Source organism: Aptenodytes patagonicus, chromosome 8 (assembly GCF_965638725.1).
Source record: "Aptenodytes patagonicus chromosome 8, bAptPat1.pri.cur, whole genome shotgun sequence".
Taxonomy (NCBI): Eukaryota; Metazoa; Chordata; class Aves; order Sphenisciformes; family Spheniscidae; genus Aptenodytes; species Aptenodytes patagonicus.
This window is the reverse complement of record NC_134956.1, coordinates 25,102,765-25,127,163: the sequence shown is the minus strand read 5'-3', so window position 1 is coordinate 25,127,163 and position 24,399 is coordinate 25,102,765. Positions and strand designations below refer to the sequence as shown.

General features: G+C 51.5%; 1 protein-coding gene across 1 annotated transcript in view; it reads left to right on the top strand.

Moving 5' to 3' along the window:
• PLXND1 (plexin D1) overlaps positions 1-24,399 on the top strand; it is an 86,059-nt gene that overhangs the window by 59,345 nt on the left and 2,315 nt on the right. The window contains exons 23-35 of the mRNA XM_076346745.1: positions 1,230-1,337; positions 1,901-2,031; positions 2,454-2,652; positions 8,500-8,646; positions 10,721-10,877; positions 11,965-12,068; positions 13,121-13,184; positions 15,096-15,130; positions 16,903-17,007; positions 17,831-17,994; positions 19,445-19,592; positions 22,740-22,880; positions 23,840-23,914. Of these exons, the coding sequence (XP_076202860.1) occupies positions 1,230-1,337; positions 1,901-2,031; positions 2,454-2,652; positions 8,500-8,646; positions 10,721-10,877; positions 11,965-12,068; positions 13,121-13,184; positions 15,096-15,130; positions 16,903-17,007; positions 17,831-17,994; positions 19,445-19,592; positions 22,740-22,880; positions 23,840-23,914 (1,578 nt within the window). The remainder of the gene's footprint in view (positions 1-1,229; positions 1,338-1,900; positions 2,032-2,453; positions 2,653-8,499; positions 8,647-10,720; positions 10,878-11,964; positions 12,069-13,120; positions 13,185-15,095; positions 15,131-16,902; positions 17,008-17,830; positions 17,995-19,444; positions 19,593-22,739; positions 22,881-23,839; positions 23,915-24,399) is intronic.

Here is a 24,399-nt window from a genome sequence, read left to right as displayed (position 1 = left end):
GGGCATCTAATCGCTCCCAGTTCCTTCCTAACCAGATCAGGGCTCTGCTTTCCCTCTGCTAAAGGGTTATTACAGTGTAACAAAATCATTCCACTGTTATATGTTTAGTTGTCACATATTTCAGCCTCAATTATCGTCAAAAGTGGAGCCGCAGCTCCTGGGGTGTGAAGTAAGGTCGGGCTTGCTCGCACACAATAGGAGCCCGGCGGCAGCACCATCCTGGGAGTTGCTCTGGCTCGCCCGTTTGATGCCGTTGGACACCCTCTTCTGAAAGCGCTCTTTCACATGAGCAGAAAGTGCTGGGGACTCCCCCTTCTCCCCAGGGGCTCCAATGTCACCCCACTCTGTTTGGCAGGGGCTGAGGCTGAAGGGTGGCTGAAGGGCATATCTGCCATCGGCATTCAGGGAGAGGAGGCTTTTTGTTCCATGCAGCGTGCCACTGAGCATCCCCAGCTGCTCTGTCGGTCCTCAGGAGCTTGTTAGATGTCTCTGTCTCCCCCTTTCTCTCCTCTCTGTCAAAGGCTGGGCACGTGGTGCTCCCAGTAAGACACCCCTTGGGCGCCCAGTCCCAGTCTGTCTACCCAGAGTCCTCCTCCAGGGCCGCACCAGACACGCCGGTGCCGTAATTCCCGTCACCAGCTGCTCTGCTGTGTCGCTGTGCGCCCTTAACAGCAGCTGTATTTCACCCCTGAGGCAGTTGCATTTCAGTGGTGAGGAGTGAGATGATGATTTATGACTGCAGAGTGTTTCATTAGTAGTTATTACTCAGGTTTTTAAGTTATCCAATCTCTATATATCTGCACACTAGAGTCTTTAAGAATCAGGCTGCTATATGAATATTAGAGATTTAAACATTTTTCCCATCTGTTTCAAAAGTTACATATGTTAAAACACCCAGTACTCCTCTATTTTGACTTAGTCTTCTATAATGCTTTCTCTTCTGGGATTTTTCTAGCTGTCAAATTAGTCTATTTGCAGTCTCCCTACCCTAACAGCCTCGTGTCTGCGCAGACATCTGCCTCCCCCCATTCTTGTGGTGTTTGCTCATTCGAGAGACTCTTGCAAAGTGTTTAAAGGCTTCGTAAACCATACCAATGCATTTCTTCATAATGGGTGGTCTTCAGTTCCGATGACATGTCTCTCCATCTTGTTCTCTTGCGGTGCACGGCAAACGAGGAGGTCCCCAGCCGGGTGCAGCCACCCTCCCCTAACACTGTGCTTGGTTGCAGTGTTCCTCGCTCTATGAGGAGTGCTACATCCTCCCGTCCCAGCAGCTCAGCTCCCAGGTGGGCTCCCAGGTCCAAGAAACCCATCCTCTCCTGGTGGGGGAATGGAAAGTGAGTAACACTTTAGTAGCACTAACAAAACAAATGCTCTTGAGTGGTTGCTAACCATACTTGTGTGTGTTGACAATGCCATGCGTTTTCTTGTGGTGCGTGGGGGATGCTTGATCACTCAAAACAATTAACACATACCAGCATCGGATCAGCTTTGGCTGATCAGAGAAGGCAGACCTGTGGATCTGCTGTCACACAAAGGAGCTCTGTCCCGAGATTGTCCCCGGCTCTGGTTTGCACTTGCTCCAGTTTGCCAACGTCCATCTTGTAGCAGGGAGCCCAAAACTGGCCACGTACTCCAGGTAGCCTCACAAGTGGTTAACAGAGAGGAATGGCCACTGCCACTGCCCCGCTGGCCGAGCTGCTTCTGATACAGCCCTGGATGCAGTCATGCCCTTGCCAGGAAAGCATGCTGCTGACTTGTGTCAAGCAGAGGGAGTAAGGGTTCTTCAGCTCAGTATCTCTGCGTTCAGCAGGGACATTCTTGCAGTCAGGAAGGATAAAAGCTGGAGGAAAACAACAAGCAGGGTTTTTCTCACTCTGCTTTCTAAATTTTTCTTTAGATTCCTGAAAACTGCAGACCCAATATGGAAGAAGGAATCTCGCTGTTCTCCACCTTACTCAACAACAAGCACTTTCTCATTGTGTTTGTCCATGCTCTCGAGCAACAGAAGGACTTTGCTGTTAGAGACAGGTATGAGCTTCAGAACCAAAGACCTGGCAGCTGGAGGAGACTGATTTATTCCTAACCTGTAAGCAATCCAGCCCATGTCTGGAGCCGTGCATTTCAGTTGAAGGTTGAGTTACACTTGCCTCCCACTTTTCTATTAGAAATGGACGGCCATAAACCTCTGTTATCCTGAAGAGCACCAAAAGGTACAATGAGTGACTCACTCGTGAGTGTTTGTATCCCTGAACACTAGATTTACCAGTAAGAGGGTGTGATCTGACCCAAGGTCCTGCAGCACTGAAAGAGGATTTGAAGTTTTAACACCGTTGAGAAGGCTCATGAAAATTGTCTGAAATACTGCTTTTGTGTTTTGGAGTTTTTTTATGCCAGTTGGCAGTTCAGTCTTGTTGGATTGGTGCTTGAGTCATCACAATTCTGTGTTTCAGATGTAACCTGGCCTCTCTGCTTACTATTGCATTGCATGGGAAACTGGAGTATTACACCAGCATCATGAAGGACCTCTTGGTGGATCTAATAGATGCTTCAGCTTCCAAAAACCCCAAGCTGATGCTGAGGAGAACGGAATCCGTGGTGGAGAAGATGCTCACCAACTGGATGTCCATCTGCATGTACAGCTATCTCAGAGTAAGAGAACCAGATCACTGCTGTTGTGGGTGCGAGTTCAGCACTGTGTGCAGCGGTAATGAGGGATGCGTGGGACAGCTGAGGACCTAAATACCTGCCAGCATTGCCACTTGAACGGTCACTAACGGTTGACAAACTCCAGTATATTGAAAGGTTTGAGTGTGGAAAAGCAACCTTAAGTTCAGTTGCTTCTCCACTTCTGCCTGGGGATTTGGTGAGATCAGACTTCGCGGCAGGCCTTTCCTAAGGCCAGAGCACAAACTAACGTTTTCACCATGCTTGAGAAGAGAGCCATAGGGGAGTTAAAAAACAATCAGAACGGCTTGAGGTTTTGGAAACCGTTCCAGTTATTTGTTGTTTTCTCTGACCAGCTCGTGCAGCCGTACTGATGGTTGCCAGCCAGTTCAGCGTTGTCTGTCTTGAGCGTGAGAGCCCCAGCTGTCAGGAGGGATGGTGGTGCTGGGGCAGGGGGCTGCTCCATGTTGATGCCCATTGGTATGTGGGGCTTCTCGCATGGGAGGCATCCTCGTGGTTCCACACTGGCCAGACAGATCTTAGCAGGAGAAGTGGGATGTCTGTCCCAGAAGCCTGACTGTCTTCCGAGGGTAACGAAAAGGAATATATTTGGCATCTCAGAGCACATCAGCAGTCCATCTGCTCGCTGCTTTATCTCCAACGTTTGCCAGTTCTGGTTGGAATTTCCCAGAAGAATTGAGCAATAACTTAATTGATTCCATGGCAGTTAATTGGAGGACACCCCATTATACCCACAGGGGAGAGCCTTGAAAAAGCCTTTGAAAAATCTCTTTTCCCAAAGTGTTTGCTATAGCCACAGAAGCAATGCTGTATTGTCCCTATTTGTAGAACTACTATTTGTAGTTCATAATCTTTCATTTTAGCTCGCATAATTAGCCAGTATAATGAAAGAAAAGTTACAGGAGCGAATGAGGATGGCTGTGTCGATGCAGCACGACTATCCAGCCTGTAAGAGCAGAAAACAGTGAATTAGTGAATTTATTTAATCTTCAGTTTTTGTGCCTGTAGTTAAACCATTAGAGAAAAAAAGTGCTGATCTCTCCTTTCAGAGAGTGGAGACCACATGTGAGGCATCTGATCCAACTCCAGTTTGTGCTAAAAATGGACATTGTGCAAGAAGGCTTTTTCGTGGGGGTGGGGGGGGAAGAGGAAAGAAAGTCGAGTCTTAATCACGCGGGCCTGAAGTCTTGGGAACGTTACATAGCTAATTAATGGTAAGGAGCTCCCGAGTGCCGGCACGCTGCCCTTCCCTGGGGCGCCTGGTAGGGAGGTGCCCATCACTGCAGGCTTGTCCAGGGTCTGTGGCAGGGCCGGTGGCCGTCCTGTGGCTGGGGCGGTGCAGACCATGCTGGTGCGAGCTGTGGGCTGGCTTTCCCTTGCCGTGCAGCCCTGGCCTGCCCCACGGAGGGAGGAGGAAGGACAGGGTACAGATGGGAGCGGGTCTGCAGGGGGTGGTGGCCCTTCGCAGAGCTGACAGGCCACCAGCTGAACCTGCATTTCCATCCGCCTGTGGATGGGTCCTCAGCAGGGGCTAATGTTGCACACTGGGTTTGCAGTCCCCTCCTTGCTTCACATGCTCAGCCTGAAGCCATAGCAGTGAAGACCATCGTGGCACCTTCTACCGCAGCCTATTTCCCATTTCTGAAAAGCAAACGGTTCCATACTAAAGTGCAACAAAGAGATGATTTCCAAGAGACTTTCACATCACATGTGCTCCACAGTGAGGGTAGGGGACCTGATCAGAGGAGAAACCATGCTGCCTGCTGAAATACAGAGGAGGAAGAGAATTGATCAGACAGAAATGTCCAGAGAGGCCCTTTGACTGTCCCAGGCGGACACGAGCTCAGCTGTGCAAAGGGACGGGGGGTCTCAGTCCGGATCGGCAGAGCTGGGACCTTCCCCACTGCACAAATGAGCATGGAGCCACTGCAGTCAGACAGACGGCACCTCCTTACACACAGGCTGGTTTCAACTCAGGGCTGTGATTTAAAAACTAGCGATAGTCAAACGCCTCCCATGTGCCTTGCGTTCCTCTGGATCAAACTCCGTTGCCTTCAGAGCGGCATTTCTTGGTTAAAAGAAAAGGCTGCCTGCCTGCCTGTAGCACTGGTCTGTCAGACGTGTGACGATGGGTCTGGTTTTCATTCCTGAATTATCCCCATTAATCACACTGTCTATTCAAAACAGCTGCTGCAAAGGTCCCTGCCGTTGTGCAGTGGAAAAATTCCAAGTGCTTGTATTTTCCCTTGTAAGTCAAAGCTACATGCTCAAAACATTTGTTTCGTATTAATGCTCTGCCTAACAGTCCGTCCATTTGTGTTTTGGGGGAAAATGATTTGAAGGAGCTGTCTTCAACTGGGAAGGAGTTGCAGGCCACAGTCACTAGTGGTCTGAACATGTGGAGGGCACCTGAAGGCAATGGAGTCACCACTCTGACAGGGGGAGGTTTGACTTGGTGCATGCAGGAGAGATGATGAAGAACTAGCAGGAGGCTTGCTGCTTGGGACTGGATTCAGAGGAAACTTGCAGCATTTGCACAATCAGTGCAGACCTCTGTTTCTGCCAAACTGAGTGAGAATCGTAGATAAAATGGTCCATGTCTCTACTTTCTGCTATAGCTTTGGTGGAAAATGCTGGGAAAAAGGCCTTCCCCATGAGATACCTTGGTACCATTGTGCCTGGCTCCTAACAGGATCAGGGGACTGGGAGTTAAAGGAAAATTAAGGTCCTGGAATTCAGCTTTTAGGTCTGGGTCCAAGCTTCCCAAAGTTTTGCATGTGGGCTGGAGCTGAGGTTTGATTCTTCACAGAATGCAAATAGATAATCATCCCAAAATTAGCAGGTACTTGGGATAAGCAGCTGTTTTCTGTGCTTTTCCCACCCCAGCCTCACCAAGACGTTTTGGAAAGGCTGTAACGTGTTCCTGGGAGGACATCTCTAATGACTTGTTAGCCTTGTTAATAAGACAGCAACATGTGAATCCAGTCTGTGCTCTAAACTGTTTTTTTTCCCCCAAGCATATAAAAACCAAGCCCTCCCACGCTCATCGTGCATGAAACAGTTCAAGTAATGCCAGCCTGAACTGTGCTTTCCATTACTGCAAAGTTATTTCGGTGCCCTGGGTAGCTTTAAGAGCCCATAACAGTTCAGCCAAAAATGAAAATGAAGTCTCATTAAAATACATTCACAATAGGAGGAAAAAAGGCCCCAGACTGTGTTTTTTTAAGTATTTTTTTGTCCTGAATCAGCACTGATCTCTTCTAGTTAAACTTCCTTTCTCCCAACTAGCCAAGTCCAAAGACAGTTTTGATTTGTTTCCAGATGAGTTTTCTGAACAATGCTTGAGGTTTCCAAGTTTGCCATTTTATCTCTAGTCCCTGCCTGCCAGCCCTTCTTTCCCCTCTTTGAAATTTGCTGTCTGATTAGCACTTTTGCAGATTTCCATAACATCCCACAGTTCCTGAGCCTGAAAGCCAAAAAGCCAAACAGAAATAGGATCTCGCCGGCGGAGCGGTGTCGTTATTTCCCGTGTGGCCAATCCTGGGGCTGATCCTGCTCATGCATGCTGCGGGGAGTCCAAAACGCCCGCTCCTCCGCTTCCCCAGGCTGCCCTTTCCAGTGCAGCTTTATGTGTGTGGGAAGGTGCCACACAGTCAGCCCCGACCCGTGCAGCCTGTGCTGGTTTCAAGCCATAAAGAGGTCCTATATCAGCAGGAGTCACACTTTTTTGTTTTTGGAGGCAGCCACGTAGCCGTTGGCAGCCCCCTCATGTCTCTCTGTGGCCGGAGCCACGGCCAGGGCCAGAGCTTCCCATGGGGGGACAGGGCAGGGTCCAAAACCCGGTGCTGAATTTAGCCTTGGGTTTGTCCCCGCTGTGTGCTCATGCACATGCAACGTAAACGGAGTTCCTGTTCGTAGCAGGGCCATCATCAGGATTTGTCAGCACTTGTGTAGGGTCAGCTTGGCAGCGCTCCACAGTTCACGTCACTTTATGGGGAAAGCAGGTACTGCAGCCTGGGGATGTCTTGGTGTCAGTGTCATCCCCTTGCCTCTTATCTCACACTCCCGCCTTCGTCTCAGAAACTAACTCTTCTTCATGTCTTCTGATGCTTTCTCCACTTTGTTCACAATCCTCAACTTCTCCGCATCCCACGACTTCACATCTTTCTCTGCTTTCTGGAAGCCGTGCCTTCCTCCATTCCAGCACCGGCAGCTCTGCTGCTGAGCCCGTTTTATGCTGCGTGCTCAGAAGGAGCATTGCAGGGAGTCATTAAACCCCAGCAGAAGGCCCAAGGAGCTTCCCTGTGTTCATAAAAAAAGTTGCCCTCAGAAAATAAAGTGGGTGCACCATTGGCACAGATGGTGTGTGCCCACGTACAGCCCTGCTGTAGCGTCTTATCATCAACTGCAATGAATGCAGCCAAATCAAAACTGACGTCAAACTAATTGCTTTAGCAATTATAAGGCAATTAGAATAAAAGAATCACCAAGTCTTAATTAAGAAGCAGAGTGAACAGGATTTAGCAGCTCCTAGCTGAGAAATATCAAAACCATTTGATATCTGTTGTCTTGAGTAGGATTTCAGATGGCAGGAATGTTTGTGCGGGGTGTGTGTGATGCTCAGAAAGTACATAAATGTGCAATAATTTGCACTTGCCTCATTGGAAGGAAATTGCACATGAACATTAGGGAGAATGGGATGTACTCCAGTACTGAAAAGTTTCTTAAGAAAATAGCTTATGTTTTACTTGCACATCAGCGTAGCAGACAGAAGTGGATCAGAAATCTGGCATTAAACCATGTAGCTGAACCGCATCACAAATAGCTGGTCCCTGTTATGTTTTTTGTTTTCATTGCAGCAGTGTCACAATTCACCTCTCTCCCGTAAGACGAAGTTTGATGAATGTAAGGAGTTAAATGGTGTGTTTGCTTGCTGTCGCATGGGAACAGCTTGTTGACCCTGATCCTTTCTGTTTTGCTGTGATGAGGGCTGTGCTGTGGTATGAGAAGTATGAACACTAGTTCCCAGAGCCACAGGCACACGCAGTGGGCTCACTTCCATGGATTTCAATGGCAAACCAGGCAGTGCAAAGAGGGGTTCAGCTGATACCTTCATGAGAAAGCTGGGTGCCCAAATATCTCTGCAGACCTGGATTTTTGTGCACATCAGCCCTATCCTTGTCCTGCTGAGTGCAGTACATTGTACAGTATGTGCTCTGTCAGATTGCAAGAAACATCTCTGTACTGGAGTATGCCAGATTCTTCCTGAAGTTCATGTGTAATTTCACATGTAAATTAATGCACATTTGTATTTTGCTGAGCATCGTGCATGCACGTACCCACTCAGCACAGCTACACATATGCCCCTACCTTCTGAGCAGTACCCGAGCACTCTGTCCGTGAGACAGCAAATGCTGGCACAGCCTGTTGGTGGCAATCCACAGCCCTACAGTACTTGCTGTAGAAGTTGGATGGCGTATGTTGGTGCTGACAATCACAGTTCACCCTCCCCAGAAATTGCCTGTGGCTGTTGTCCGTTGTTATGTCCTCTTTTTCGTCTGCGCTGTCACATTGCCACAAGTCTGAAAACTCCTGAGCAGCCTCAAGGAGATGCTGGTGGGCGATGGCACTGAGCACCTGCCAGGGGTTCGCAGCACCTGGCATGGACCAATCCTGCTTCCAGGTGCGCGGAGGCACACCAGGGTTTTCGCTTGCCTTCAGTGTCCATGCAGAGCCAGTCCCCCACACTGCTGGAAGGAGTTACTGCCACCAGGTCCAGTTTGCTTACTTGGTCTTCTTTCCTTCCCCCAGGAGACCGTCGGAGAGCCCTTCTTTCTGTTGATCTGTGCAATCAAACAGCAAATTAACAAAGGGTCCATCGATGCCATCACGGGGAAAGCCAGGTACACCCTCAATGAGGAGTGGCTCCTGAGGGAGAACATCGAGGCAAAGCCAAGGGTGAGTACCTACACCCCGGGTGTCTGACAGACATGTACCTCGGCGGGGTGGTTGTGCAAGTGGCTGATTTGGTACCCGTGCAGGTGCAATAACCACGTAAATTATACACCTGCACAGGCACCTTGCCGCTGCCTAAGCACACGACTACAGAACAAGGCTCGTAATGACTGTTTGTTTTCTTGTCCATCCCTTGGTGGGTCACCTAAGTACCTCAGATTAGGGGTGGAGGGAGGTAAGAAAATTTGTTCTGTCATATTCAGAGAGTTAAAGCAACAGGTTTACCATTCCCGGCAAAAGAGCATCTTCACAAGCAGTGGGAAGGTGCTGGCTGCAAACCTGAGTCCCGGGGTGAGGGCTTTGCCCAGGCTGTTACAGGAGTGGTGCTGAAAAGCGGTTCTGCAAAATGCCTCCTGTGGGAACAGGGCAGATGAGGGCTGTGCGTGTGAAGGGCTCGGTTCCCTCCAGTGCCTGACACAGAATTCAGCAGACGCCTTTCCAGAGCCTGGGTCAAATCCTGCTTTCAATTACCTGGCATAAATCTGGAGCAGCTTCACTGAATTCAGTGGGTTACCCCAGATGTGCATCACCGTAACTCAGAGCAGGTTCAAGCTCCACATCCTCTGCAGATTCCTGTTACCAACTGACCTGTAAATTTACAGTGCAGACCAAGAGGGGTTAGCAGCAGGGCGCAAAGTATTAGCTTTCTCGGCAGAAATGGTAACTTCATAAGTCTGAGCAGGGGAAGCGTGGCTGCTTCCTACTTCGTTTGCAAGAAGAGAAACAAAAGTGAACAGGGTATGTTGGAGGAAGGAGAGCAATGCAGGGTTAGTGCTAACTCACAGGCAATCCCCCACGTTGCTGGTAACTGAACCTCTGCTTTAAAAAACACCTGCACAGTATACAATGTGAAAAAACATCTTCATTTAATGCTGTGGAAAAAATTGGACTTCATCTGTGCATTCACATTGTTCTCATAGTCAAGGATGCTAACTCTGTATTCTGATACTTAAAAGCAGTGTTTGCAAAGGAACCTCTAGGCTGTGAATATCCCAGCCGTAAATCTCACGTGTACCAGGTGTCCGTCTAAGAGGCAACTGTGCTTACGCGCAGGCAATGCTCCTGGCATCTGCAGCTTCCTGCCCTGGGCTTGCCAGTCAGGCAGTGAGATGGCTTCAGGGTTGCATCCACCACTAAATGAAGGTGCAGTGTTGCCCTCAGGTTCGGGCACACCAAGGAGTGGAGGACTCAAGCAGAGGCAGAGCTGAGGCTGTCCCAGAGCAAAGCCCCCGGGCAGGAGGAAGACATCATGCTTGTAGCGTTTGGGTCTCCACAGCTTGCGAAAGAAGGAGGCACCTGGACTCTGCCTCTCCTCGCTTGACTGGTGTGGCAGCAGCTCCCAAAAGAGGAGTGGGTTTTTTTATAGGAAGAGTCACTCTAATTGCCCTGCAGCTTTCTGCTGTGACTGGAGCAGTATCTGGGCATCTCTGAGGTCTGAGCTGGTGTTGGTGGCAGCCTGCAGCCCCTTGCAGCTGCTTGTCCTGCTGTTCAGTACGTTCTCAAGCAGGTTATTGGGTGGTGCTGGTGGTGGACTCCAGTGTTGCAGCAGACCCAGCCTGAGGCGTGCTTAAAGCTTATTTAAACAAAGGAGCTCGGCCCATTGCGTCAGGGAGAGGCTGAGCAATGAGCCTTGGCAGTCCCATTTGTCACCAGTCGGAGCCAAGAAGCTGAGGACATGACTGGTTACGGGGGCTGACCTTTCCTCCCACCCCTGAGGTGGTCTCTGCATGTCAGGGCTAAGGCCCATTAGCAAGGCAGCCATGAAGGGAGGTTGCAGTATTGTTCCCTGTGTCCTCCTGGCTCCATCAACAAACAGGGGCCTTCAGACTCCAGGGGCTATAAATCAGCGCCCTTCACTAGTGGTAAAGCCTAGGTAACTGCCTTTGTTCAGCCTGATTTCCAGCAGTGCGGGGCCCAGAGCGCACCAGCGAGAGCTGTGCAGGCGCAGCAGCCTCCATGCATCATTGGGAGCCAGCAGAGCTGGGCAGATCACCCCTAACCCAGCCTCTGCCCGCAGAACCTCAACGTCTCCTTCCAAGGCTGTGGGATGGACTCCCTGAGCGTCAGGGCCATGGACACAGACACACTCAGCCAAGTGAAGGAGAAGATTCTGGAGGCCTTCTGCAAGAACGTCCCCTACTCCCAGTGGCCAAGGGTGGAAGATGTCGACCTCGGTAAGGACCGGATGCATTGGACCACCCAGTCCTTAAAACTAGATGAAGCACCTGATGTTGCATGGTAGCTCTTGGTGTCTTATCAGAGGGCAATGGGTGAAGCAGCATTGACAAGAGGGCAGACATCAAGGCAGCCTTTTCCTGAGGACGGTCTTCAGGAATGAGTGATGGGACCAGATCCTGGTGGGCAGGAGGGAGCCATGTAACTGGAAAGAAGCTTTAGGAAAGCCCAAGTTGAGCAGAGGGATGTTTGGACTTGCACCCTTTAAAGCCTATAGTCTTAACCCCAGAACAGGTACCCTCTAAAACAGTGCTGAGCCTGCACATGCCTCGTTAATACATGTCTCTCCATAAGCAGCTATAATTGAGCCCATGGACTCCTGTCCTGCCATAGATTCAGATCTGCCATTTATCTACCCAGTGGCCAACTTCTTATCCCAAAATTTAAGAAGGATCCAAGCCCCGTGCTGGCAAGAGAAACCCATGCTGTCTGTGGTGCCTCCGTGCCATGCAGCGGGCCATGGAGACACACCCTACCTGGCAGCAGTCACAAGGTGTGATGTTCAATGTAGTCAGTGCCAGAGCGAGTCTCCGTAGAAGAACGCCCTGGGCTGGAGCAGTGATGGGCCCCCACTCCTTTCAGCTGGCACATGTGGCATGTCCCCCGGTCACAGATACATGACCAGCTCTGCCCTGTGGGGAGCTGCCACCAACCTTCGGTGGCCACGTGCAGGCCAACACAGCATCTCACCTGCCTGGTGCTCCACAAGGCAGGTCCCACATGACCCTCAGGGGCAAGAGCGGGAGAGGGGAAGGGGGAGATGTGCTCCTCCCTGTCTCTCCGAGCAGAGCCTTTGTCACCTCTCCCAGCTCCATCCAAGTCTGCTCTAGTCTGGAAATCCCCACTCCAGGGGCTAACCCTGGAGGCCATTGCTAAACATCTGCTCTGGTTTCACAGAGCCCCGGAGGCCTTGGCAGCAGGGCTGTGCAGCCCCCCAGCGCTGCGTGGCTGGTCCCTGGACCCCCAGACCCTGCTGCACGTGCCTCCTTTGGGCTGGTGTCTCACTTCTCCCTTCTCTGTGTTCAGAGTGGTTTGCCACCAGCACTGACAGCTACATCCTCCGGGACCTTGATGACACCTCGGTGGTGGAGGATGGCAGGAAGAAACTCAACACATTAGCACACTACAAGGTAAACCTGCTAGTGCTGCAGGAAAGCTTTGCTTCCTTGGAGCCTGCCTGGCCTCAGGGGCGAGCTGCAGTTCCCCCTCCAAAAACAGGATTATCAGGAACAAGCAGGGAGGTTGCCATAGCTCCGTGAGAGCTTCCGGGGAATAGACATCTGCCCTGGCGAGAAGCTTGTTAATATTGCAACACACTGAAACTAATTAAACACTCATCATGCAAAACAAGTTATTACTGACAACAGAAAGAGAAGGAAAAAAAAGCTCCTATTCCCAACGGCCACCAGCTTGGCTGATTAGTATCACTCTGCTCTTGATCCGTGCTCCTGCTGAAATCACTGGCACAATTGTCACTGCCTGCCCTGAGAGCAGGGGCTAGGGATGCCATGAAGGAGTGGAGGCCAAAAGTGTGGGGAAATGTGGCAAAACAAATTGTTTTCTTGACCATTTTACCTTTTAAAATAAAATGAAACCAGAAATTCTTACATGATTTCCATATTCCCTGGTATGCCTGGGAGCATAATCCTCACTGGTCTGTAACACTGCATGGAAAATCAAAAACGGAGCTGAGTACTTATTAATATTACTATTTGTGTAACAGCCATGCTGTGGAGCCCCATTACTGGCACGGTGCCCTGCTGCACTGAGAGACGGAGCTGCAGCACAGAGATGTGGTACCTGCCCCACAGGTCCAGGCTGCAGCTGGGTTCCTTCTCCCCTCCTGGGCAAAGGCAAAACAGCACCTGCACAGCGTAACACTCTTTGCTCTTCAAATTACCTGGTGTCGACATCCAAAAATGTATCGTCTTGGATACATGTATTTGCCTGATTCCTGTCAGATTTGCATTTAAAAAACCCTTTCCATGTAGGGCAGTGCTGTTACTGCCCGTTTCCAAGCTGGGAAGCAGGGGCAGGGCAGGCACGGAGGACGTTCATGGCAGAGCAGTGATTGCACCCGTGTCTCCCAGCTCCTGGGATCTCCCCGGGGCTGTCCCCAGCTCCGTGGGAGGCACCATTAAGGCCCCCTGTCATCAACATCTGCTCTTCCCTTCCTCTGCAGATCCCCGAAGGCGCATCATTGGCCATGAGTTTGTCGGACAAGAAAGACACCACGCTGAGCAGAGGTAATGTCTCACCTCTCTTCCCCTGTTGCTGGTGACTGGGCAGAAACACTTGTGTTTTTAGAGGGGTGTCTCTGGCCAGGGGTGCTGAGAGCCATCTACCAGCCCCCTTGCCTGGATGTTGAGGTGTGGTGTTAGCCTGTGCAGGGCTGGGTCTGGTGTTGCCAACACTCGTAGAGCACCCTTTTGCAGTGGCATGTTGGGCAGAGCTGGGCGTCGGTCGGGCCAACTTTGTGCCTGGGAAGACACTGAGCGTGGTCTGGGACTGCCACCGCCAAGCAAGCTGGCCAGCCAGCAGCCCAGGGCGTGCTCAGGAAGCCCTCTGGGTGCTGCAGGGTCGCCACTGCTCTTCTGCAAACCCCCTTCGCCCATGCTGTGGCGTATGTTTGGGGCAGAGATAGCTGTGGAGCGGCAGGAGACGTACCTCCGTCCTTCCTGCAGGGCTCCCCCTTGCTATGGCTGAGCAACGCACCCGTGCTCCCTGCGGGGACCAAAGGTCTGAGTCCTGCCATGCAGGTAGCGGCAGTGCAACCGTCCCAGGTGGGACTGATGGCGAGACAGACATGCGGAGTGGAGACACTTAGCACTGTAATGGCTGCCATGTGTGGTGGCATTGCCTGAACCACAGCCAGCACCCGGGGGGGAAGAGGGATGCGGGTAGCTGGGAGCAGGGCTTCTGCAGGGCGTGGGCAGAGCAGGCACGCTGGCCCGCAGGTGGCCAGGATTGTAATAGCCTCAGCACGAGGACATCCATGTCAGTGCTGCTGAATAGCCCCGCCTGTCACTGCCCATCCGTGCAAGGCTGCTGCTGGGCTGTGCGCTGCCCCTTCCCCTTCGCAGCAAATGCTCCCCACCGGGCGCAAGCAGGGGAGCTCCAGACGGACTCGGGGGACGGGCAGCAGGTCGAAGCTGCAGTGGCCACTGGAGAGGTCATAGATCCCCGAGTCTGGGACTGATCCTGGAGAGTGGGCAGCTTCCACACCCCTTCTAACTTTAAGGCTTGTCTGTGTCACTTGCAAAAAAGTGGGGTTTTGTGCCCACTTTTCCTTCTGTAGGAGAAATGAAGGAGGTCTGGGAAGTATAGATTGCTGATATATACACTGCAGGAGATGCAAGTGTCATGCTTGTGGTTTTGCTTTAAAAATGTGTTATCCAGTATCCTGCTCTCTCCACTTGCTGGGGTGCTTAGTGCTTTCCCAGCCCTTAAGCTAGAGGTGTTTGCACCTTTCATCTCACATCCTTATTAGGGGTTTGCAATCAGTGCTAAGAAAGTGAAAAAAAAGAAGGATCTAAAACCACTTGATTGGAAAAGCCCTTTCCCTCCCAGTTACACATGTTCAGTTTCTTGCCGGCGTATTTCAAGGTTTCAGGCTGTGCAGAGAGTCAAAACAGACCAAGGGAGACAAAAATTCACATTGAACAAGGAGTTTCAAACCCTGTCTCCAGGCTGCTCACACTGAGCCTGTCTCTGCAGTGGGAGTCCTTTTGCCTGCTGGAGCGAGGAGCTGCTCGGGGCTGCGGCTGCCCCAGTAATGAGGCTGGGAGATGGCCCAGGGCGCGTGGGGCTACGGGGCATTGCGGGGCATCACAGGGCATCGCAGAGCATCATGATGCAGGAGTGCCCTTGTGCTGATCCTGCTCTTGCACCCTCTTGGGTCCCTCTTAAAAGACCCCGTGGGAGACTTTGAGTCCTCCTTAAAGTACTTCTTGAGGTACTCGCCATGCACCCCAGAAGGCGATAAACACCACCATCACAAAAATGCTGAGGTTGCTTGGGGTGGGAACGCCAGCTCGGTGTTGGGATTCTTGGGGAAAGCGAAATGCTTCCTGACGTGGAGGGCATCTGCAGAGGCGGGTTTCGGTTTGGGTCCCCTGGCTGAGCTGCTGTGTCTCTCTCTCTCTTGTGCTTCACAGTGAAGGATTTGGACACTGAAAAGTACTTCCACTTGGTAAGTACCCTGCTCCCAGCTGTGGAGGCTGGTGGCTGCGTGGCGGGGGGCCAGGGGCCACTCTCCCCTCCAGCCCTCCCAGGGGAGTGCTGCTGGGGAGCAGAGCCATCGCTCCAGGATGCCTGCTCTGCAGCGCGGCACCAGCATGCCAGGGGATGGGTCACAGCGGCAGCTCCGCTCCCCCAGACCCCTCCTGCCGCCCTGACAGTGAGGATGCTGGCAGGGTGCAGGCGGGCAGCATGGCCCAGCCCAGGCAGCCAGAGGGGCGCTGGAGGTAGGGCTCCTTGCAGCAGTGGAGGGGTGCCTGTCTAATCTCCTGCATATTTCGACATATTTCACCTTTATGACGGCTGCCCATTAGCAAACAGTGGAAGCTGTTGCTTTCGTCTGTGCAAATGGGTACTGAACAGGCCATTTCGTCTCCAGCAGCAGCTGGCCCCTGTGGCACTGGGGCAGGCAGGCCCTGGGCTGTGGTGAACCCTCAGCCAGGCAGGGGGGTCAGGTTGTCCTCTGCTGCCAGGCTGGCTGTCGGGCGGACGTGCCCCCGGAAGGCAGCAGCCTGGAAAGTGCTGGGAGCAAAGAGGTGACCAGTCAGGCTGTGCGCGCACAGCGATCTCTCATCTCTCCTGCATTTAAGTCTATGGGTCCTGTTTTTTCAGTGTATGTGATGAAAGAGGAGAAAATCTTCTCAGCCTTGCTGATATTAACTTAATTCATCTCTGTGGGCTGGAACGTCAGATGTGATGAACAAGCTGGATCAGGGCTCGTTAGTTTTCTTCAGAGGGGCTCAAAGAGGCGCAGAAAGGTTATCTGTAGACAAGCTTTAGTACTATGGGACATAATAAAAAATTACCAGGATGGCAAAGCAATTGTTGTGCCTGATCTAGCTGTCAGCAGCCACAGAGAGTTCAGAAGCGCAGTCGGAGCGTGGCGCAGCGCTGCTGGCAGCACCCTGCACAGCCTTGGTCAAGTCACTTACCAGCAGCTCCTGGCATGCCGCCTGCTTCCCAGGGCTGGGGAGATTTATTAGTTCCTGCTTGTGCGCCATGCTAGAAGTACGAAGTGCTAAACGTTGCTAAAAGCTGCTATGAAAAAAAGTGTTATGGACAACAACAATATTTTATAGCCTGATTTTTTTTTTTTCTCTGCTAAAGTTTCCATGCTGAAATAGAGTACAAGCACACAATGCATGCACGCGCGTGCATGCACTCACACGTACACGCAGAGCAAGGAGGGAGCAAGGATGGGAAGCTGAATGTCGACATGTGAAACAATGCCAAGACGGACTTAAATGGCTTGCTACGTCATTATAGAGCAGTAATTAACTGACCTGACCAGTGGAATATTTATTTTTGTTTTTAAAAAGCCCAGGGTAGGAATATTGGCTGATCGTTCTTGCACTTTTTCCAAATCTAAGAAAAGCTGGTTTCCACGGAAGCCTAGTGTGTTGCTTCTGGGAGCCTAAACTGCAGCCACACAGGAGTACTGCACAGAGCCCAGGAAGGCGAGCAGACTAACATGCAAAGTGAGATTGATTGTTTCATTTTCTTTGTCTAGCTTGAGAGAGGCAATGAAGAGCGCAAGAGAAACAAATGTCAGAAAAACTGTGTATTATGAATCGCTTTTTTAAAGCCATATAAGGGTGTATTTATAACACAGTAACTGCTTTTTAATTGAATTTTATATACAGTTGAAATTCTGTACTTAAAGGAAAATTCAGTGTGACACTTCCAGAGAGGAGCTCTCTGAACATGTGTTTTATATCGGACCAGGTTCTCCCAACTGATGAATCAGTTGAACATAAGAAGTCCCACAGACAGAGCCATAGGAAGAAAGTCCTACCGGAGATCTACCTGACCAGGCTGCTCTCCACAAAGGTAGGAGACGGGACAGCCTCATTCATGGCAGGTGGGATTATTGTTTGTGGTCTGTAGCAAGAAGCCTACTCTAGCAAAGGAGCACTGCAGGGCCGGTCGCTCTCGAGAGGCAGTGGGACTCTTCTGTCCTGGACGGCTGGAACGTGTTTAGCAAGGCTGCCAGGCACCACTAGCTCCTTGGGTTCCCTCCAGCTTTCCAGCTCACCCTCTGAGCAGCAGTGCTGCTGCGTGAAGCCCCACACGATCTCCCTGGGCTGGTCTGGGGTCTGTGCACATGAAAGGGATGTTGACCACCTCAGGGCTCATGAGGCACAGTTTAGAGCTGAACCCATCTCCCCAGCGAGAAATCCTGCTGGGAAAGGAAATGAAGATGCTCAGCTCTGGGAGCAGGGGGAATGTCTGTGCAATCTTAATTCAGATTTGAACTTCCCCACTCCGCGAATGCTCAGCTCCAGCAGTTGGGCTCCCAGCCCATCTTTAATCCCAGCATGATGCTTCACTGGAGCAGAGATCACAAGAATGGCCAGCAGTCTACAGTCTTCTTTGTATTTACTGTGCAGAACAATCACAGATGTGATATCCTAGCAGTAAGAAAGAAAATCTTGATGCCAAAAGAAATTAAACCCAAATGCAAGCTAATTATATCACTATGCACAAACAAACTTTTCCCTCCCTGCTTCGGCATCCCCTTTCTCTTCTGATTTATCCAACTGGCAGCAAAGGATTTCCCCTTGTGCACAGCAGTCGCAGCCCCTGACACTGTTTCCCTGGGCTCAGGTGCTGCTGCTTTCCCCAGTCTCCATCATGTGTGCTTGTCCCACAGGGCACGCTGCAGAAGTTCCTGGACGACTTGTTCAAAGCCATTCTCAGTATCCGAGATGATAAACCACCTGTGGCCGTGAAGTATTTCTTTGACTTCCTAGAGGAGCAAGCAGAGAAAAGAGGGATCACAGACCCTGACACTATGCACATCTGGAAGACCAACAGGTTTGGAAGAGGAAATTTCTTCTTTCTTTCCTTCCTTCCCATCTCTCAGGAGCAGCAGCTGCAAAGCCTTGGTGTCCTGGACTAATCATTAAGTTGCTAAAAGTAGAAGAGGGACTTGGAAAATAGGAAGGGTGGTGGAGGGGGCAGCGAAAGATGAGGCCAAACACAGGCTTGGAGAGCTTTGAACAAACACAGAGCTCAGGGGAACGGCGAGCTGGAAGAGGAGGCATAGGCAGATAAAGGGCAGAACAAACTGGCACACTAATACAAATAATTAAAGGAGAAACAGAAGGGCGACAGGATGACGGGATGGCGTTAGCTCCAAGCACTGGAGATCTGAGACAGAATCCAAAATCATGTCAGATCTTAAAACATCATGGAGATTTTAAAAACAACATATTTGGCTCCTTTTCATTTGCTTTCTGGCTTTTCAGCCCTTGGGGGCACTTTTCCCAACTTACCTCTGTAACCAAGCTGAGACTCCAGGGTATTCACAGGACTCCAGGAGCTGGTGCTGTGACAGTAGTGGGCTGGCAGGCACCGCAGCACTGGGGACCAGCCAGGAGCGGTGCTGAGGGACGTGATGAGCAGCAGGAATGGGGTGGGACAGCCAAAGTGAAGGGGGGAAATAGAGCAGGGAAGAAACCAGAAGATTTAACCGGGGAGAGCAGGGAGCTTGGAGGGAGTGTTGAGGAGACACTCAGCACTTCTGAGGCTGCAGGTACAGTAACTGTTTCCAGCCCAACATGTGAAAATTCAAAACAAATTTGGCTGGGATAGCAGGTGTGCAGACACAACCATTGAGCTACAGATTTGCCTACCCTTCATTACCTTTAATTGCCAGTAGAGCAAAGACTTATAGCAGCTTTCACTCCTCAACTCCTCAGCTGCTGAGGAGGGATGGTAGGAAGGGCGAGCAATGTACTGAAACTATGTTGTGGCCAAATGAGCAGTGAAATAACTGGAGGAGAAAATGATGAGAGAGCAGAAAAAAAGACACATGAAATGCATTTCATGGGGCCAGGCTTACCAACAGAACCAGATGATGGTTACTGTCGGGAAGAAGGAAAAGGAGCTGACACCATTGCTACAAAAATCAGCAAGTGGGGAAGCCTGATTCAGTAGCCCCATGCAGGCAAACCTGCCAGTGGCTCAGGGAGCTGCTGAAGGATCAAGGGTGTATGCTCGCCTAGACAAGGCTGTACTTGAAGTCTCCTGGCCGTGCCACGTGCTTCAGCCTGAAGAAATGTCTCTTCAGGGTGAAGACGTGTGCCTGCCCCTCTAGCTAGGCAGAGGGCCATATGCTACCAGGATGTGATTAAATAGCAGAACCTGGCTCCTCATTTTTTTCCTCTCCACTATTCACTTTCTGTCATCATCTTTCCTGCATTTCCTCCCCTCTCCCTCTGGAGTACACCCAGTGTGTGTTCCTGGCTTGTTTTCTTCGCAGCCTACCTCTGAGGTTTTGGGTCAACATCCTGAAGAACCCGCAGTTCGTCTTCGACATTGACAAGACAGACCACATTGACGCCTGTCTCTCTGTGATAGCCCAGGCCTTCATTGACGCCTGCTCCCTGTCTGACCTGCAGCTGGGCAAGGTACTGTCCAGAGACGACATCTCACTCCTGCTCGGGCAGTCATAGACACAGACCAGTGCGGGAAGGGACTGTCAGAGGTCACCCAGTCCAGCCTCCCCCAGAAGCAGGGCTGGCTGGGAGCCACTTGCTCAGGTTCATGCAGTTGAGTTTTGGCTGTCTCCAAGAATGAGTTTTCCGCCTCCCTTCCCCACCACTTTGTTCAGGCTTGAGCTTGAAATTTGCACCCCCTCTGTCACAAACAGTGGTCAGGGAGTGGGAACACACGGTCACAGGCAGGATGGACAAAGGGCAAGGCCCCAGCCCGGAAGGCTCAGGGGTTGGAGGGAGACCCAGCTGCTGGCTTATGTGTTCGGTGTTACCCAGTGGCTGTATGAGTTGTCCTGCAGTCCCAGGAGAGCACCCAGCTTAGCGCAATGTCTGTAACGCTTCCTGATGGGGCTGAGCTGGTGCATGAGCAGACGAATATTCTCTGTTGTTCGCTCGGGCAGGGGTGTAACGTACCAAGGCGAGCACGGGTGGGTGTCAGCTCTGCTCTGGGCACAGGCACGGGGCACAGGCAGACTCAGCACGGGAGCCCAGCTCCCTCAGTCAGGGTTGGTTTAGGGGACGGCATTAGTCTAACAATCCCGTAACAGCAGCTGAGGGACGATGTAAACTCCCAGTGGCAGGATGGAAAATGACGTAGCTTCAGGTGAAGCTTTAATCATTGCTGTCAGTGGTTTCTGCACAGCCTCTCACCTAGGAGAGCCGTGAGAAGCTCGGGAGGCGAGCCGAGCCTTCATGAACATGGGCTGCGCCTGCCCAGGCAGCACAGACCCAGCCCGGCTCACGTGGAGGTGTGGGGACTGTCTGGGGCCATCCCGTTGACGCCATCCATCAGCACATGGGAAGCACTTGGCAGGCACTGCCGTAGCCCTGCCTGTGGAGCACTTGGTGCTCCCCTCCGGTGGGTGCTCCCCTCCGGTGGTAGTGTCTCCATCACACGCTGGCCACCTCCGGCGCGTGGTCAGAGCCCAGTGGACTCGGCACGCCTGCCTAGGAAGCTACGCCTGCTCCGAGCAAATGCGAGCCTGCGCGGGCCAGGTCTCCTCTTCTGCCATCGGGCTCCCACACACCATCCTGCGGGGCTGGCAGGCAGCAAGACGTCCAGCGCGCATGTTTTCTGTTCTCCCACTTGCTTGGCTGAGTGCAGCGTTGACATTTGAAACTTCCCGACATAAGTTTTATTAAGAAATGCTGTAAATCGTCCCCCGCCACCCCCCCGCCCCAGGGGCTGGCAGCAGCACGGTGTGTGATGTAGAGGGGACCCTACAGAGAGAGGGGCGGGAGGCGGGCGCTGCTCAGTGCATCCCCCAGACTGAGAGCAACAGGAAGCCTTCACTGGGAGAGGTTAATACTGGAGGAAGATCTAATGAGCACTTGATTTTTTGTTTGTTTGGGTTTTGGACTTTTTTTTGCATGTCTTACGAAACACCTACAATTTGTCCTTGTCAAGCTGTGGATGAGGGGAAGAGGGGTCAGCTGGAGTCAGACAGCAGATGGAAACATTTTTCAGGAATACAATAGCATAAGTGAAGGAATTGTTGAGTAATGTGGGAAGAATAAATCCTCAGCATAAAAATCAGCTTGCATATACACCCAGTATATCACTGAATGTTTTCCAGGCTGGATTCTTCCCCTGGTTTCAGCATTTTGCTCTTGATACTGCAAATGCGAGAGCAGACTCAGACTCCATACATCTACAGTGCGCAAGCAGTTAATAAACCAGTACCCATCTCTTCATAATACAGACAAATCAGACACGAATTAAAAAATAACTTAAAAAAGAGGCAGCATGGGTTTCTTTTGTGTTTCCAAGGGGGAAAAAAAATGTTGTGAGCAGGCTCTGTAACTTGGCTATATTCCTGTAATGCCTTGTCATTGGGTTTGAAAATAAACTGCTGTGGGATCTGGTGCCACAGCCTGGTGCCCATTTCCCATTTCCCCTGCAGCATTAGCCACGCTACATATTGCAGCAGCAGATTGCAGTTACCCTGGGCTTCCTTATTTACTGCCCGATACAGCTGAAGATGCTGCCTCCACGGCTAGAGCCCTGCCACGCTTGTCTCTTCTGAAGATCCTCCCTCCCCTCTCCACCTGTCAGAGCATCAGGGAGCAGTCCCGCACTCCAGTGTCGGGGCGGCAGGACACGTTGATCTTACTCCCCTCTGTGTCCCCGAGCCTGGGGCTGTTTCCCTTCGGGATGCAGCGCTAGGCCACTCAGCCAGGTTCATTCCCGGGGTAATGATATCAGCGGGGCAGGATTGCCTTGAGGTTAAAATCATTCATGCTTGTGTTTGCAAGGAGTGCAGGAGGGGTTATGCCTTCACTGGTACAACCCGATCGTGTGGCTGGGAGGTTAAGACTGCTTTGTCCAAGCTGACATTAATCAAGAGAACTCAGTATTTTCTGTTAATTACTTTACATGCACTCAATATAGGCCAGGCAGGCTGGGTTAGCCAATGCAAAATAAATCAAAGCTACATGAAAAATCCAAGAGCAACATTTCAACTGACAAAGTTCAGCTTGTAAGAGAGCTTTGTTCTTCAGTTTAAATCAAGCTGGCTGCTCAAGAGACCCGAGTAAAGGCATGCAGAAGCCCTTCCCTTGTTACCACTTTCCACACGCAGAGCCATGGAGCACAAGTGTTTTATCTAACACGGTTGTGCTACACTCATCTGCAGAGCATCACCTGGCAGCAAGCCACCTCACCTGAGCCTGTGCATGCTTTTTAGCCTGCCCTTGCTGCACATCAAAACACATTCACATAGACCACCTTCACTGGCATTGTAGCTAACAAACGTTTAGCTCATGCTAGGAAGAAGGGCAGAGGGATGGTGCTGTGGCTCCACAGGCGGGTGGTACCTGTCTGCAGCACCTTGATGTGTTTGAGCAAGCACCTCTGTCATTAGCTGTTTTGTGCCTCAGTGCCGTCCCATCGCACTCCTGTCTGTGTAAAGCCAGGACCAAAGACGTAGCTGTTTCCTGAACCCAGCTGTAGCTGAAGTCAGTGTCTGATGGTTAGCACTTTGGTCAGACAAACAGGATAAAAAGTTTTCAGCCAGGAACAATACGGTGTCTGATTTTGGTATCTCGCCCTCACTCTAGGACTCCCCGACCAATAAACTGCTGTACGCCAAGGAGATCCCCGAGTATAGGAAGATAGTGCAGCGATACTACAAGCAAATCCACGACATGCCCCCGCTCAGCGAGCAGGAAATGAACGCCCACCTCGCAGAGGAGTCGCGGGTAAGGCGCGCTGGGCTGCAGCGGGTGGAGGGGGGGCTCAGCCGGTGCGCGCCCCCGTGCCGGGGATGGGGTCGGGTCTGCAGTCTCAGTGCCCTGCCAGAGCGAGGAGCACCAAGCCTGCTCTGCTCTGGCTGACAGCAGGAGTCTGGGAGTGGCAGGGAACGCAGATAGGCTGCAATCAGCTACTGATTAGATGCTGGAAGGAGCAAACGAACGGATATTTTGCCTCAAACTTCCACGCACAAACTTCATCTGACCTAATTCCAAGCATCTTCAATTACTGCCAGAGCTGCAGTAAACACCCATGAGTTAGCTTGAACCTAACTAGCTTTGGCACCACTGGGAGTTGAAAGCGAAATTCATTGCCAAAGAGCCGGGAAGTTTAGAAAAGGATCTGCGCAGCCCTGCAGCCCCCTGGCCAGCTGGCCCCCGGGCGCCAACTGCCAGGGCCGGCCCCAAGTCCCAGGCAGCCCGCTGGCAGTCAGCCCTGGCAGCTGGCCCGGGTGCGGGATGCCGGCCCTGGTATCAGCTACGGGAGCTGGCAGCCACGCTCCGGATCCGAGTCCTGCCAGTGATACGCCACAGCTTCCTCAAAATCAAACCATCTCCCTGCGGCATTTTAGCTTCAGCCACCGAGCGGATTTTTTTCCGTTGGCATTCCTCTGCCCAGCTCTCACGCTGCCCCATCCTTTGAAATGGCTTTGAGCGTGGAGGGGTAAACAGTGTTATCAAGTGTGGGCATTTAAGGCTGGCTTTAAAAAGACTAAGACCGTTTCTGATGCAAGCAAATGCACCTTCCTTAAAGGAGTAAGTCAAAAGTCCAGCTGCATCAATGCAACAGTAACAAAAATACCCGGGCAAAACCTTCTTTTAATCTAGTTAATGCCTGCTGATTGGGCTTGAACTCACTTGCTGCATCACGTTAATATTCCTCGCCTCTTTGTTCTGTCTTTATAAAGAAATATCGGAACGAATTCAACACCAACGTCGCCATGGCTGAGATATACAAATACGCCAAGAGATACCGCTCCCAGGTAAGTGAGTTCAGCTGCACTCAGGCCCCAGCATACCTGTGGAGGGAATAACAAGCAGTATGTTGTAACCAAGCGGTCAGACGCTTGCATCCAGTCCCACAGAAAAGGGATTATCGTTTTTTGCATAATCCCACGCACATATGTAATATATGCACACACAGATGCACCTGCTCTCCTATCCCTTGGCTGACGACTTCTTGGAAGAGAAGGCCAGCTATTCCTGACTGATTTTAACAGCCTTTGGCTGGGCCGGGCTGAAGCAGGGCTGCCCGATGTGTAGACCCACAGATGCTTTCAGTAGGGCAGAGCACGCTGATACAGTCCACACCCAAAATAACTTGCTACCCGCCACCCCCAGCAGAGGCACTGGCCCTGGCTGGCTCCTGACCCCCTGCACTCCCATGCTGTGGGCTGGCTCTGCGCTGTGAGCTTTATTATTACAATGGTTTTTGGTTGCATCCCCCTCCTCTCCCATCCCCTGCCCA